This window comes from Engystomops pustulosus, chromosome 4 (assembly GCF_040894005.1).
Source record: "Engystomops pustulosus chromosome 4, aEngPut4.maternal, whole genome shotgun sequence".
Lineage (NCBI taxonomy): Eukaryota > Metazoa > Chordata > Amphibia > Anura > Leptodactylidae > Engystomops > Engystomops pustulosus.
Window position 1 is genome coordinate 73,959,564 of NC_092414.1, and position 16,372 is coordinate 73,975,935.

Below are 16,372 nucleotides of genomic sequence, written 5' to 3' on the forward strand. Positions count from 1 at the left end.
AGAGAGGGACCTAAAAAGTTGAGAGAGTAGTGTGCGCAAAATGTTTTTTGCATAATGAACCACGCCCTTGCTCCGCACCTTATCCCGCCCCCTAGTATTCCCACACAGTGTAATTCATAGATTAATGGCTCTACTGTGTATTTTCACCCTGTACAATGCCCCATTCCCCCTCCCTTCTTATTGTCGTCCCCTTCTCTGCTTTGCCTCTTATGATGAACCTCTCTTTGCTCCCCCTCCCCTCTCATTGGACCCTCCTTACATGCTTCTCTTCCTTATTATACCCCTTATCCGCACCCCTCTTATTGTGCCCCCCTCTCTGCTCCACTTTTTATTATGGCGCCACTTCTGGTTCCCTGTACCCCCTTCTATGCCCCCCTCCTATTGTACATCTTTATCTATGCCCCCCACCTTTGTCGTGCTCCCTTCCCTGTTCCCTGTCTTATGGCCCTTCTTTTGTTGCATTTCAAACCGTACTTACCTTTCCCATACCTCCCAACTGCCCCCGATCCAGCAGGACAGTCCCCGATTTTGGGCTCTGTCCCGCTGTCCCAACCAGCGGGAAGTATGGCCATGGACATCAACTCTTTGGATGAATTGCTATGGTGCATCCCGACAGGTCTCTGCCATGTCTCAGCAGAGTCTGGAAGGTGCATTATCATCATCACAATGTACATACCGGGCGCTGCTGTAGTACAGACGCAGTGGAGGAGGAGGCACGACAGCAGAGTGGGAACGAGAAAAGGTCATACTTCCCAACTTTTGTAGGAGAGAAAGACAGCAAATGATGCTGTGACTGCAGAAATTTTTTTCCCTAAGCCATCTGTCCCTAAGCCCTCTGTCTCCCCTTCACATTTTGTACCCCCAGCTCCTTGCAACATTATGTACCCCTTCTCCCTCTCAAATTGTTGCCCCCTGATATTGTGCCTCCAGTTACCTCATATTGTGCCCCACCACCAGCCTCCTCTCTTATTATGCTCCCCCCTCACATTGTAACGTCCCCTGATATTGTCTGTCAGCTCCCCCTCTTAGTGTGACCCCCCCAGTAGCTTCCCCTCATATATAGCCCCGGCTGCTCCCCCTGATATTGTGGCCCACTCACCTCCTCCTTACCTTGTTGCTACTTAAAGAGGACCTTTCACCACCCCAAACTTATTAAATATAATACACCAGAATTTTGCAGAATGCAGGGGCTTGCACACTGGTTCAGAGGCAATATAAATTTTTCTCCTAGCCCCCTCCGTTCCTGAGATATGAGCCCCGGTGTCTGACTATTAAATCTTCGGTATCATCAGAGCGGCACAGGTGGAGGTATGTCAATATGCTTGGGCTCTTCTTTAAAACCATACAATACACATTCCCCCAACTATATCCCTGATCTGCCTGGTGTATGTGATGCTTAGACACTGCAATAATGAAATTCTACCATTAGATGTCGATGAATGGCTGCTTCAAGCGTATACCGGAAGCATCATTCCTTACACTATGAGAAAACATACTAAATAAATATTTGTATTATGCAGGTTTCTAAGACTTCAATTGTGGCTCAGTCACACCCTCTGGTGGTTAATCATGAAAACTCAGTTGCTGTGGATTACAGTTATACTTAGGGGGCATATTGGCCAAACCTTTGTCTCATGGATCATTTTTCCAAGCAGGCATACTAATATATCCATTTATGCAGAAGAATAAGGAGCCAGTACACAATATAGAGGCCTCTCCTGATTCTGCTGCTGTGCTGTTGAGCCTGTCCCTTCCCTTGTATAGCCTTTGGGGATCATTGATTGTTGTGGTGTGCCTGGGAGGTAGAGAGCCATTCAGAGATGAGGAGAAGAATACACTAGAGATAGGAGCAGAAAAATTATATTTAGATTTTGTTTTACAGTGTAAACTGATTGGAGATGTTCGCTGAAAATTTGATGGGGAGCACTGAACTCTTTTTTTTTTATTTCAATGGAGGAAATTTATCAAGTTCTTCATCAAGTCTTACATTATTTCAGAAAGTTACAAAATAGGGCATTTGCAACATTCTGGGCTTGTGTGGGCAATGATTTTTCAGTATTTTGCATTTTTACACAGCTGCCTCTAGTTTTGAAAAGTGGGGGGAGGGGGGGAATTCAACTTATTCAACCAGACTAACCAATTGATTTTTTGTAAAAATTGTCTAATTTACTTTTAAGGAAAGTGTATAAAGTGGAGTAACATTTTAGGACGCACTAGACAAATGAACTGGATTTATTAAACACAAACATGACATAATTCCAGACTGCATGCAATTCCTTTAACACGTTTATTTACTAAGGGTACGCTGATCGCACTTTCGTCGTATTTTCAAAATTTTCGGGATTTGCACCGCTGTTAAAGGTATTTAACTGGGGATTGTGTCGCACGCGATCAGATTGCGCCCGGGCCGGCTACATAGGGAGCTCACCGGCTCTGTCAGATTTAAAGGGCCAGCACGCAGATAATTGGTGCTGGCCAGATGCCATTCTCTATATATTCCCAGTCCCTTCCTGTCTTCCCTGCAGGATCTATGTGCCTCACAGCCTTAGAAAAAGCTCCCTAGCGATTCTCCTGCGTTCCTATGTCTCCTGCGTTCCTGTGTATCCTGCTCCTGTGTGTTCCTGCTCCTGAGTTCCTGTGTCCCGTGTGCCAGTGTTCCCGTCCCATCTGCTTGGACCTCCAGTTGCTGACCCTGGATTGAACTTTACGTTGCATCTCTGCCGCCTGCCCTGACCTTGTGCCTGGACCTGACCACGAGATTTTCTTCCATTAAGGTGCAGGGGAAGTCCATGTAGCCGGAAGATGGGCAAAAAGAACAGGATTGCAAGGCGTGCAGCCAATGGTAGACCTGGCAGAGGAACAAAATGGGACATCTTAGAGAAGCGATCTGCCACCACCCAGATGACTGTATTACCGGAAGAAGATGGAAGATCTGTAATAAAGTCCATGGCTGTGTGAGTCCACAGGCGACTGGGTATCTGCAACGGCAGCAGCCCCGCTGGATTGAGGCGTGATGACTTGTTACGCGCACAGGTCTCACAGGAACCCACAAAATCTTGAATGTCCTTGACCAGATCTGGCCACCAGTAGTAACGAGATATGAGGGAAACAGATCTCTGCGGTTTTTCACTGTGACTTTATTGAGGCCGCAGTAAAGAATGCATGGACAGAGGGAACCATCCTTCTTGGCCACAAAGAAGAATCCAGCACCAGCAGGGGAAGACGACTTGATCTGACCAGACCTTTTTTAAAGGTTGCAACCAAGGCGGCTTCGTTCCAGGAAAGTTCAGAAACCAGGATAAGGAACTGAACCACATAGTCCCCGACACAAGGCGCAAGGAGCACTGAGTGATGAAGCCCCTGCACTGCTTGGGATCCCCATCATATTTAGACACTTGGGACCGGAGTCTAAAAGGTACCTGGTCTTCAAAGGTCTGGTCTGCAAAGCGGGATGGTCTTATGGTCTTGTTGCGACAGGATACCACCAGGTCATTCCACAGGTGCGACTAGACTGCGCTGGCAGTCGAGGTCGAGGTACCTTAGGAATGCAGGAGACACAAGAACGCAGGAGACACAGGAATATCCCTGGGGAGCTTTCTGTAAGGTGTAGGCTCATAGATCCGGCAGGGAACACAGGAAGGGGCTGGAATTTAACTAAAATGGCTGGTCGGCCAGCGCCAATTATAGGCGCTCTAACCCTTTAAATTTCTTGAAGCGCAACTTAGAAGGCGGGGACACACAGGCTGCGCTGGCGGAGTCAACGCTGGATCCAGCGAGGTGAGTGGATCGCCAGGGGACCGGAGCAGCGGAGAGAGGCACAGGTGCGCCTGTGACCCAGGAGAGGGGTCGCAGGAGCACCCTGACAGATATTAATGACTAAAGTGGTATCCCTACCTCAGATCGAGTGATCATTGCCAGTTGTGAATTTGTTCTGATGTTTCCTGCGCCTTCACGTCTTCCTCTTGGTGGTCTGTTTCTGACGGATTCTCCTTCCTGTCTGGAAGCCGATACATTTATTGAAGATTTGTAACCTCTTCTTTTGCTTTTTTATTTTGTAACAGTTTTGCTATTTGTATACTCGAATGTTGAGGTTGTGTACTTGATTTTTGACACTTTTTCTGCATGGTTTCTTTTTTGAAGATATCCAATGATGTTTCTAATTTGGTTCTCAAGTTGGTAAATTCCTCTGGTGGGATAGTGAAGCTATGTTAGGTCTCAATGCTCTGCTGCTTCTCATGTATTGTATTGATACTCTTATGTAGACCATCTATGGTCAGAATCATTAGATCAAGTGAACACTTATTAAGGATTTAATTGTACTTAAAAAAAGGGGGACATATTGGCAGGAACAGGATGAGGGGTAGGCGTGGGTAGACGATCGCCTAGGGCACTACCCTTGCCTCCCATCCTGGAGCGCCGTCCCAGCACTCAGTAGCGATCAGCGATATGTGTATCTCAGATACACATATCACTGGTTGTTATGCGCAGCCGGCGCCCTCTATGATCCAGGTGAGCAGCTGCCAACTTCATTGCTCAGACAGCGGCGTCCCCTTGGTTCCACGGAGCACAGGTAGGTTTTTTTTTTTTTTTTGCAGAGGCTGGCTATATACTGGAGGGGGGGCAGGCTATATACTACACGGAGGGGGTTGGCTATATACTACGAGGAGGGCTGGCTATATACTACAGGGGGGGCAGGGAATATACTACAGGGGGCAGGCTGGCTATATACTACAGGGGGCAGGCTGGCTATGTACTACAGGGGGGCAGGCTGGCTATATATTACAGGGGGGATGCTGGCTATACACTACAAGGGGACAGGAGAATGGCTGGCTATATACTATGTGGCTGTCTGGATATATATTGGCTAGCTATATACCTTCAATTTTGAATAAATCCCCAACACTGTCACCAGCAAAGCACCCCACCATTACACCTCCTCCTCCATGCTTCACGGTGAGAACCAGGCATGTACAGTCCATTCATACACCTTTTCTAGAATATATGACATATTTTCAATTGTTTCACACTATTTTGATAAGTATATTACACGTGTTAATTCATAGTTTTGATGCCTTCAGTGTGAATCTACAATTTTTAATGTCCTGAAAATACTGTACTGTACTGTATGTCTGCAACCATTTCAGCTTGTGAGCACTGGTTATGGGTGGCCAAATAGTATGTTTATGCATCACAGAAAGCCTTTGAAGGATCCTACACCTTGAGGTTCGAGGGAATCCAGAGGCACCAGCACCTCCAAATAGCTGTTTCCTGGTTTGTAATGGCATTTTAGCAGTTGCTCTCTTAATCTAATGAACTTGCCAGGCAAAAACCTTCCTCATTCTACCTTTATCTGCACTTACCCGTCTGTGATATAAATGAGCCACAAATCTCTTCACAGTACGATGATCACACTTAAGTTTTCATAAAATATCTAATGTTTTCATACCTTGTCCAAGGCATTGCACTATTTGATGCTTTTTGGCAGCAGAGAGATCCTTTTACTTTCCCATATTACTTGAAAGCTGTGGCATGCTAAATAATGTGGAACATCCTTCTTAAAGAGGAAGTGTCACCAGATTTTGACCACCCTGATTAACATTGCCTGCTGATAAAAGGTTACATGTCCTCCTCATATCACCTAAAATAAGCTGACAGTGGGGCATTGTACCTTAATTACAGACATTTTTATGATATGCAAATAAGCTTTTGTGACTCATATCTGTTGTTTGTGACTCTTCTCTCTCTCAGGCTGGCAGTGAACCACCCCCATTCTGACTGACAGCTCTGTGTCTCTTCAAATCACTGCTCTGCCTCCTTGTACTTAGGGACTGTCTGCTAATATTCAACTACAGACATATAAAGCTTTATGTACAAATAAGAAATATTGTGTGAAATTGTTTACACGGTGCCTTGTGTTACATTCATGTCATGTGACCAGTGACATCAGCGCAAGTCCTTCAGCCTTCTATGAATAGCAAACATTACCCCATGTATGTGATTACATGAAATCACAGCAGCCTCCATGGAGGATGGAGAGGAGTAGAAGTCCATGGAGGCTGCTGTGACTTCATGTGGTCAGATACATGCAGGGGGGTACACTTTGCTATTATTAACCCCTACACGCACAAGGAGTAGTATATGCATCACAGAAAGCCTTTGAAGGATCCTACACCTTGAGGTTCGATAGAATAGTACGTCTATGCGGGAAGATACTTCTCGCACGGCAACGCGCTATAACGTCCTGCTTCTGGCACCGGCTTCCGAATGGAGCCAGCACCAGAAGAGGAAGCTGTCAACTGTATATCCCAGCTGACACTCGCGATTGAAGCCAACTTCGATCGCGAGTTTTAACCCCTTACATTCTGCGGTCCAGCATGACCGCAGCGTTTAAGTGTCTTCCCCCTATGGATCAGATCCCTTGTGCCGCTTACTGCCCGATCAGAGCATTGCTGGTTCAAGTTCAAGTTTGTAGAAATAAAAAAAGTGAAAAACATGAGAATAAATAAAAAGTAAATAAATAAAAATATAAGCCCCTAAAAAAAAACACAAAAAAACCCCCACATATTTGGTATTGCCGCTTCCGTAACAATCTGTATAATAAAAAAGAATTGTTACTGGACCTGCACGGTAAACGCCGAAAAAAAAATGCAAAAACCATTCCGAAAAAAGATAATTTTTAATTAATACCTTTAAAAAAATGTTCTAAAAAGTGATTAAAAAATGTTATGCACTCTAAAATAAGACCACTAAAAAGAACACAGCTTCTCGCCAAAAATAAGCCCTTGACCAGATTTGTCAGCCGAAAAATAAAAAAGTTATGCATATGAAAGACTGTGATGCTAAAATTAACATTTTCACCAAATTACTTTTTATTCAGTAAAATGGGGTAAAAATAAAAAAATATATATAAATAAATGACCCATAGAATAAAAATACTATTTTTATGGTATGGTAAATGGCCCAAAAAAAATAACCCCAAAAATTTTTCCTAAAAATGATGATTTTCATTTCCTCCAACAACAAAGAGTTAATAAAATCTCACTAATTAGCTATAAATGCCCCAAAATTACGTACCAGAAAAGTGCATCTCATGTGGCAAAAGAAATGCGCCCCTATAGGTCCACATTAAAAAAAGAAAAAAAAATATAGACTGTACAATGTGACATAGCAAATCTGATCTGCTTGGCGCCTCCTTCCCTCCTATGCCCGGCCGTGCGCCCATACAGCAGGTTACCACCACATATAGGGTATCGGTGTACTCGGGGGAAATTGGGTATCACACTTTGTGGAGCCTTTTTTCATTTAATCCATTGAAAATGTTTAATTTTCCCCCGAAAATGAGTGTATTGTAAAAAAATATTACAATTTGTACACTGCACCTCCAAGTGCTTTTTTTATACGTTGAGGGGTGTAGTTTCCATAATGGGGTAAGTTACGAGACTAGCTATTATTTAGGCCTCTCACAGTCAATTAAAAGTTGAGCAGGTCCATCTAAATACGGGTTTTGGTGATTTAACCGGTTAAGGACTGGGCCCTTTCCTGCTTTTTCATGTCCATTTTTCACTCCCCACCTTCAAAAATCTATAACTTTTTTATTTTGTGACGGCTTGTATTCTGCGTAACAAATTGCACTTCATAGTGATGGTATTAAATATTCCATGCCATGTACTCGGAAGCGGGAAAAAAATTCCAAATGCAGTGAAAATGGTGAAAAAACGCTTTTGCGCCATTTTCTTGTGGGCTTGGATATTACGTCTTTCACTGAGCGCCCCAAATGACATGTCTACTTTACTATTTGGGTCGGTACGATTAAGGGGATACCAGATTTTTTTTAGGTTTTATAATGTTTTCATACATTTACAAAAATTAAAACCTCCTGTACAAAAATTATTTTTTTGATTTTGCCAACTTCTGGCACTAATAACTTTTTTATGCTTTGGTGTACGGAGCTTTGGGTGGTGTCATTTTTTGCGAAATTTGATAATATTTTCAATGATATCATTTTTAGGACTGTACGACCTTGTGATCACTTTTTATAGATTTTTTTATATTTTTCAAAATGGCAAAAAAGTGCCATTTTCGACTTTGGGCGCTATTTTCCATTACGGTGTTAAACGCATAGAAAAACCGTTATCATATTTTGATAGATCGGGCATTTTCGGACTCGTCGATACCTAATGTGTTTATGATTTTTACTGTTTATTTATATTTATGTCAGTTCTAGGGAAAGGGGGGTGATTTGAAATTTTAGGTTTTTTTATTATAATTTTTTTTTTTAACTTTTTTTTATTTTTAATTTTACTATTTTTCAGACTCCCTAGGGTACTTTAACCCTAGGTTGTCTGATCGATCCTATCATATACTGACATACTACAGTATGGCAGTATATGGGGATTTTCCTCCTCATTCATTACAATGTGCTATCAGCACATTGTAATGAAGGGGTTAAAACGAAATAGCCTCGGGTCTTCCGAAGACCCGAGGCTACCATGGAGACGCAGCCATCGGCAGCCATCGCTGTGAAAACACCCGCGATCGGTGCTAGCACCGTTCGCGGGTGTTACCGGTAAGCTTTTGCTGCAATATGCAGCAAAGACTTACCGGCTATGGAGAGGGCTCAGCCCGTGAGCCCTCTCCATGCAGCGCGACCCGACCGCCGCCGTGAATACACGGCGGGCGGTCGCGAAGTGGTTAAAAAAAAAAATGAAAAATGGCACCTAAATTCTGAGCCTCATAACATTCTAGTAAAATATGTGGACTCTTAAAAAACCATGGCATCATAAAGCAGACATTTGTGAAATGCAAATTATGAATTTATTTGGGAGCTATGACTATCTGCATCAAAAGCAGAGCATTTAGAACTTTGAAAATAAAGAATTTTTCCACATTTTTGCAGAATTTCGTTTTTTTTCATAACTAAACAGAACAGGTATCATCCAAATTTTTAAACTAATTAGAAGTACAATGTGTCACGAGAAAACAATCTCAAAATCCCCTGGATATCTCATAGCGTTCCAAAGCTATAACCACCTATAGTGACACAGGGTGTCTGATAGTTAATAGGGCTCTATAGGAACCTGTCACTGGCTGTATATATGCAAATGTGGTGACAGGTTCACTTTAATTAGTTTTCCTTTATTTGGGCTTACCTGGCAGACTAATTAAGACTAAATTCACAACACGTTGGCGCCGGGTAGAGGAGGAGGGGATTAGCACCGCTCACCACCGCCCCTCTCCATAGAGAAACACAGGGCATGGCACCGTATTCCGGGGAAAGATAGGACGTCCTAGCTTTCTCACGGCTACGGAACGGTATGGTGCCACACGTGTGCTACACCGTACGGTTGCCGTGCTCCCATTGCCGGCCTACGGTGTCCGTCCCCCAATGGCCATGTGAATGAGGACAAACACAAGTATCTGAGATTCATTGATACAAAGAGCCCTGAGACACAATATCATCTAGGAGGGTGCAGTCACGCGTGGCGTTTAACACATGCAACAGCTGGAGAGAGTTACACAAAACGCAACTGCTAACGCATGGTGGCTTAGTGGTTAACACTACTGCCTTGCAGCTCTGGGAACGTGGGTTAAAGTCCCAGGGTCAACATCTGCAAAGAGTTTGTAAGATGTCTCCATGTTTGCGTCAGTTTCTTCTGATTTTCTCCCACATTCTGAAAACATACTGATAGGTTTCATAGACAGTGAGACCCATGGAGACAGGGGCTGATTTGGCAAGCTCTGTGTAGCGCTGCGTCATCTGTGTGCGCAATATAATTGAGAATAATATTTATTATTATTAACACACGTTAACTGTTGTGTTTTGTAAATGCAAGTGTTAATAGCTGTTTAATTCGGCAAATCTCTCTTCAGCTTTTGCAATGCTTTTTGAAACACGTGTTAAACGCCACGTGTAGTTATAAAGCTATTTGGGAGGTCTGACTGCCTGTCCGGAAAGAAGAACATTTCAAACTCTGAAAATTTTCTTGATTTTTGATTTTTTTTTGTAAATTTCCTTATTAGAACAAAAGGTAAAATGTATTACTAAAATTTTTTAAACTAACATGACGTACTATGTGTCTCGAGAAAACAATTGCATATCACCTGGATATGTTAAATGTTCTGAAGTTCTAAGCTATTATGGTGACACGTCAGATTCATAAAATAGGGCCTGGTCAGGAAGGTGAAACACTTTATGTTCTCCTCATGTGTCCCCTTGCTCCTTCCCGTACACTGCTCTGCTCTATTACCGATTCCTGTTGTGTCTCCTCCCTTCAGCTACCTGTTTTGGCCAGTACATTGCGCTGCAGGCCCCGCCTTTTCCTGCCCAGTCACGTGACATCTTGTAAACCAGTCGGCGCCGGTTCTTTGTTATGGCCCCGCCCAGGTGCTGGCGTCATTGTGGTATTTACTGCCTCACGCGTTCATGTTAGGTTATGTACGGTAATCTCCCCCGCCCCATCTGTTGTGCACCGGGGAGGGGGGGTCCCGGTATTTTTGGTTGTGCCTAGTCTTCGGGGTTGTATGCCTGGGCCTCCGTGAGCGCCTTGTGTGGCGCGGATGGTGGGGCCTGCGGATCGCTCCATTCTAGTGGAGGGAAGAGGGAGGCGGATGACGAGCGGCTGAAGCGGAGAGAAGAGGCGGCGGGGAGCAGGTGAGGGCTGTCCGTGTATGACCCCGGATGTCTCCCCGCTGTGTGTGATGTGCTGCTGGGCTCACCCTCCATGGCTGCACTATTATCACTTGTCCCGGCTGAACACTACATGATGTCATCCTGTTAACCCCCGCTTGTCTGGATGCTGTGACATTGGAGGGTCCTGGTGGCCTCTGTATAACTTCACTTGCAGTGTGACAGGGTCAGGATGACAGCTCTGGGATGTGTGGCAGCTCCCTAGGTCTTCCTGGATCTCTAAGTGAGCCCTGTAATCATTTGGTGGTGAATGTAATCTCAATGGGGTGTCCTGACTCTTCCCTGACATGTTCTCAATGGAGAGATGTACGGCTTATCACATGCACGCTCAGCCAACCAGAGCATGTATGTGTAAGCAAAGGGTCTGGAAGAATAGCTGTTTGTGTGCAAGGCCATTTTTAGGGGTGACATTGGCCCTTTCCTTAGTTGTCACATTAGTGTAGTGGTTTTATCGTCCTGAAAATAGTCATTAGCTCATTGAGGTTCTGGAGAGTTAGTTATTCCCGTCCTTTAAAGTGATGGCATATTTATTAGGGTATAAAATACTACTTTATCATTAGTGGGTGTCTGGCCTCTGCCCCCTCCCACCAATCCTAAGCAATAAGTGGACACAGCTCTGCTTTTACAACTGTGTACAGTCAGTGTGTAACCATTGTGCAAGGCCAGGTAGCAGGTAAACTAAGAAAGTTAGGGGGTCTTATCACTGCAGTACATGCCCCATGGGAACTTCCACTGGACTTAAGATATGTTAAGTAAGTCTAAGTAACATCTAGACACTAGGGTCCCATTGTGTGGACCCTCAATGTTCCAATCCATGCCCTTGCTTTACTTTTTATATGTATTTGCACTAACCTGCGTTGTGCCCCCAACATCTCACCCCCTTCCCCAACTGATTTTTGGAGTGCAGTACAATGATAAAACTTGTAGGTCACGTGATTGTGTTGCCTAACTAGTGATCAGCAAATATGGACGGATATAGGTGACACCTGTGGCATCAGCTTTTTTTCACATCCCCATAGACTTCTACAGGAAGGCTGAAATCACAAACACGGGCAGGAATAGGACCTGCTCTGAGTAATCTACAGCCTCTACATGGATCGGTGGAAAACATGACGCATGGGTCCATTGAAATTAAAGGGAACCCTTTCACCACATTTTTATGTTTACTACTGTTCTAACTATTGACAGGTTCCCATAGCACTATTTTAACTTCTGACCAAAAATGTGGTGACAGTTTCCCTTTCATCTGTCATTGGGTCATCCGCAATATAAAACTGATAACGCATTGGACAACTTCAACATTTTGGTATATGAGGGCTCTAGAGAAGTTTTTCCTAGATCTGGCTAAATAGACTGTTACTTATTTGTATGTATTTCTCTATTTCTCACATCTTGCCTCCTTGCGGAAGGCTCCACGTGTCCGTCCATATTACTTTGTTTTGTACATAAAGCAGACTGACACTGTAGCAGTGGAAACCGTTCATGTAAACATAGAAAGCTGTTGAGGGGCAGGACTGAAGGCTTTATTCCTCTGTTCCTAAAAGGAGAACATCTTTTCTTAAGACAAGGTCACCCAACTATGGGTTTGGAAGAGAGAAGGGAAATGTAGCTACTTCTACATGGTTTGTTCACAACCGTTTCCAGAAAAGCATTTGTTAGAATATTAAAGCATGCTCATTAAATTGTGAGACTATATGACTATAATCCAGGGCTAAGAAGACTGAAACAGCTCTGATGAATACAACGTTGATTGTAAGGGTGAAGACGCACATAACTGTGCCTGCTCATAGCCATCCGCGCCATCATCCATCACACTAGTTTATAAATTATGATTTCTACACTGTTAACAGCTACATGGTTCTGTGGCTTTATCCACAAAATGTGCCGCTGGTTACAGGTCATAAGCAATGAATGTTTAACACTAAACAGCGGCAGCACGGCAGGCGCCACTATGTGTGTCATCATTCAAAGAGAAAATCACAAACTCGTCATGTGTATGGAGGATGTCCTGCTTCACCAGACATCAACCATTACAACCAGGAGCCAGGGAGACTTCTATACAAGCTCCAATCCAACAATCTCAGGTCCTGTCCTAGGTGTTTCTGCATCTACTGCCTTCTCACTGACATCTCTTCTTTTTTATGGGTTGCTTTCAGGTGTACATGTTTTTGCAATGACCAAGTTTAGAGGCAAAAAGCCAATGACTTCATTAAAGTGGTTTTCCCAAAAAATAAGTTAGGCCCTATCCGCAAGATGAGACCCACACAGATCAGGAGAAGGAGGGGGTCTGATGGGTTCTGATGTACCCTAGTCAGATCCCTTGTTACTCCCCAAGATGAGTGGGGCAGCAGGACACGCATGTCCGGGCTTTCCCATTCATCTCTATGGAGCTGAGATTTCTAAGTGCTGTACTCGGCAATCTATCTCAGCATCTCTCCATAAAGCTGAACAGGGCAGCCTAGACATGCGTGTCCTACTGCTCTACTCATCTTGGGGAGCAACAAGGGGTCCAACTGGGGTACATCAGACCCTCCCTTCTCGTGATCTGTTGGAGTCTCATCACTGAGATGCCCACCAATCAGCAAGTTAGGCCCTATCCACAGGACTTGTTTTGTGGAAATCCCCCTTTAAGCCAGCCTCCCGTTTTTGGAGATCCACAAAAACAGATGACCTACAGTTGACACACAGTTTTTGTGGCTGAGGAAGTAGAAAGCTGGCTAAAAGTGGGTGAAAACTACAGTGTAAAAACATACCTACAAGCCCTACAAGGTGCTTAAAGCCTCTTACACACAAATGTTTGTTCTCTAGCCCCCGTACTTGCAGGTAACTTGTGTCCCGATGTATTCCAATGGGCTCATACACACGGCTAAGGATTTCAGTCCTGTAAATGAGACTACTGCCCCTGTAAAAATAAATAAAAAATAAAAATGCCACGTATTTGCAGATCTGTTGCTAGGTAACAAAAGCATGCATCATTTCTGTGGGTTTTTTTTTTTAACTGATGACGTAAGGATTGATTTTTGCAAAAGATGGCTGCGAAAACTGGCAAAAACAAATAAAAATGGCAAAACATGTTTGTAAAAGGGGTTCACATTAAGTTTTTTGCCATACAAGGACATGTTGTGGGGGGGGGGGGGGATAACATGTCCTTATACTGTACGGCACAGATGTATCCCACTGTATTTATGTTTTAAATTCGGTGGGAGGAGTGTACAACAGGGTGTCTCCCCAGTGATGAAACTGTTCTTTTATGGATAGTGACAGAGTCCCCCACTCCTGTTGCTATTTTGCCACAGGTCATTAATATGAGCTCTGAGCTTTGATTGGTTAGAATAGGCAATGAGTATAAGCCGGCTTATGTGTGAGGGAATATGGACAGAGACACACACAAAATATTTTTAAATCCATTCTATTTTGTTATAGCTAAGAGCAGTTATTTACCATCCCTGGCAACACCAGGAGCTACAGTGAGGAATATAATAAAATAATAATAATCTTTATTATATAGCGCCATCATATTCTGTAGCACTTTACAAATCATAGGGGATATATACAAATATATCTCATTACAAACAGTCATATGGAACAATAGGAGTAAGGGCCCTGCTCACAAGAGCTTACAGTCTATGAGGATGAGCAAGAGGTATAAGAGCTTGTATAATGGTCCAGCCATTCTTTATAAGGGAACACTATAAAATTAATTTAATAAATACAGATGCTGCTGCTTGGACCAACCATCAGCTACCATCTAGTATACACTGCAGAGAAGCCTGTAGATTGGTATCCATCTGGTGTCTGATATATAGGAGCAGAAGTGAAGAGAGGCAGCAAGTAATATCATTGGATTCAGGGCTATCGGTTACAGTGGAGTGTTTGTACTGCTGTGGGGTGAGCTTGACTTCAGTGCTGAGCTCTCCACCTCCATGACATTTTATATCTCACTTTTTAAAGGGGCTTTCCTTTGAAAGAAAATTCTCAAATTTCAATCCCAAAGTGATGTTAACACAATAAAGATCATTTTTAACCCCTTACTTTAGAATGTTACTCAGTTTTTTTTTTTTTCTGTTTTAGCTCTTATCACTCAGTGATGGTCAGTGTAAAATCATAGGGTGTGGGTGGGGACTCTAAGCAGACATATTGTGATCCATCTAGTTCTGTGAGCTGACAGTGTGGTTAGTCTATCAGGGTACAGGTTTATATACACTTTCATTTACCTTCTGAACATTGTACTAGTATCTGACACATAGATAGAGATGAGACAAATCAGAGATGATAAGATCCATGAGATTACTAATGCACACTATGACACTGTCACCTCTCCTACATCTCTGCCCCCCCCCCCCCCCCCCGCAGGAAGTGAGTATCTGTGTGTATCAGAGTGAGGGCTCTGTCCTAAAACACAGGGGGGGAGGGGCTAAAGGCAGGGCGAAATCTCAGCTCCACGGCTGTCAGACAGTAAAGCAAGATGGCAACCGAAATTGTATACACCAGGACTGATAGAGACAGGTTGGACTTATATCTGTGAAATGCTACATTTTGTTAATGACATTGAATGAGAATGTGTTATTTTGTTATGCTGGGCACATATAAGAAACTTTTTTTCATGGGAATACACCTTTAAAGTTGATTTTTCTAGCTTGCGGAAGAAACCTTATCTGGAAGGTGTTTAATCTGCTTGACTACTGGTTGTGGTTTATTAGGTCAATTTCTGCTGACAGGTTCCAACAACATATCTGCCTGCTCTGTGTATGGGCTGCTGCAGTAGGGGGCGAGGATTTTTTTTTCGGATATGGTGATAAGTGCAGGGAAGTAATAATTGAAAAAGAAGTGGTTTTCTTCAATAAAATGGAATTAACCGCCTTGTCACCTGCACTAGAGTTTTTCTGGTTCAGTTACAGTATAAGTCGTGTGTAGATGCGGACAGTGTATGAATGCAGAATTGTCACAGCTTGTGCTTCTCGCATTATATTCTAGTTATTAGCCCACAATTCTAAGGGAATGACTACAATTTGTTAGCCCACGGTCTTGTAGACAGGAGTGTGAGGCATCTGTGCCCACAGCAAAGCATTGCAGAACCCATATATGAAAGTCATTTAAAGGTCAGCCAGCAGACAGATGTAAACAGTCCTTCCCCCGAGCCTGCAGTCTACCCGTACAGTAAGGTGTCACACATGTAATGTATACCGTACTAGTAGAAGGATGGCCCTTAACATTGTTTAGGCCGGGACTATTGTCAAGCTCTGTAATTTAATCCTGTATTATATTAAATGGGAATTCATTGCTTGAATTGAAATCTCATTGAGCAGAAAACGGCATTTATTGTTTAAAGATCCTGGTGTCCTCTATTACATAAATATTTACACTGTTGCTGGAATTCCATGCGACTTGGGCATTTGAGTTGATCAAAAGTGGGTTGTAACTACAAGTTTCTGCATCCCCCTCCCCTCACTGTTATCCAGGAAAGTCTCTTTTTTTTTTTTTTTTTTTTATACATACTGTGTGAGTCAATAAATGTTTGTTTTTTGTTTAAGACGAACCATGGGAATGCTAATATATAAGCAGCATGTTACAGAACAGGAGGAGTTGGGCAGATATATACACTCACCGGCCACTTTATTAGGTACACCATGCTAGTGACGGGTTGGACCCCCTTTTTGCTTTCAGAACTGTCTCAATTCTTCGTGG

The 16,372-nt window shown here is 43.4% G+C and overlaps 2 protein-coding genes across 3 annotated transcripts in view; one reads left to right on the plus strand and one right to left on the minus strand.

Annotated features, from left to right (window-relative positions):
* The window catches only part of CDHR2 (cadherin related family member 2), a 104,533-nt gene extending 94,119 nt beyond the window's left edge, over nt 1-10,414 (minus strand). For both annotated transcript variants that reach the window (XM_072146252.1, XM_072146251.1), the window contains exon 1: nt 10,280-10,414. In XM_072146252.1, coding sequence (XP_072002353.1) covers nt 10,280-10,339 — 60 coding nt within the window. In that variant the 5' untranslated portion in view covers nt 10,340-10,414. The remainder of the gene's footprint in view (nt 1-10,279) is intronic.
* Nucleotides 10,415-10,510: 96 nt separating this feature from the next.
* RNF44 (ring finger protein 44) overlaps nt 10,511-16,372 on the plus strand; it is a 42,613-nt gene continuing 36,751 nt past the window's right edge. Inside the window, exon 1 of the mRNA XM_072146259.1 lies at nt 10,511-10,651. The gene's annotated coding sequence lies outside the window, so the exon portion shown is untranslated. The remainder of the gene's footprint in view (nt 10,652-16,372) is intronic.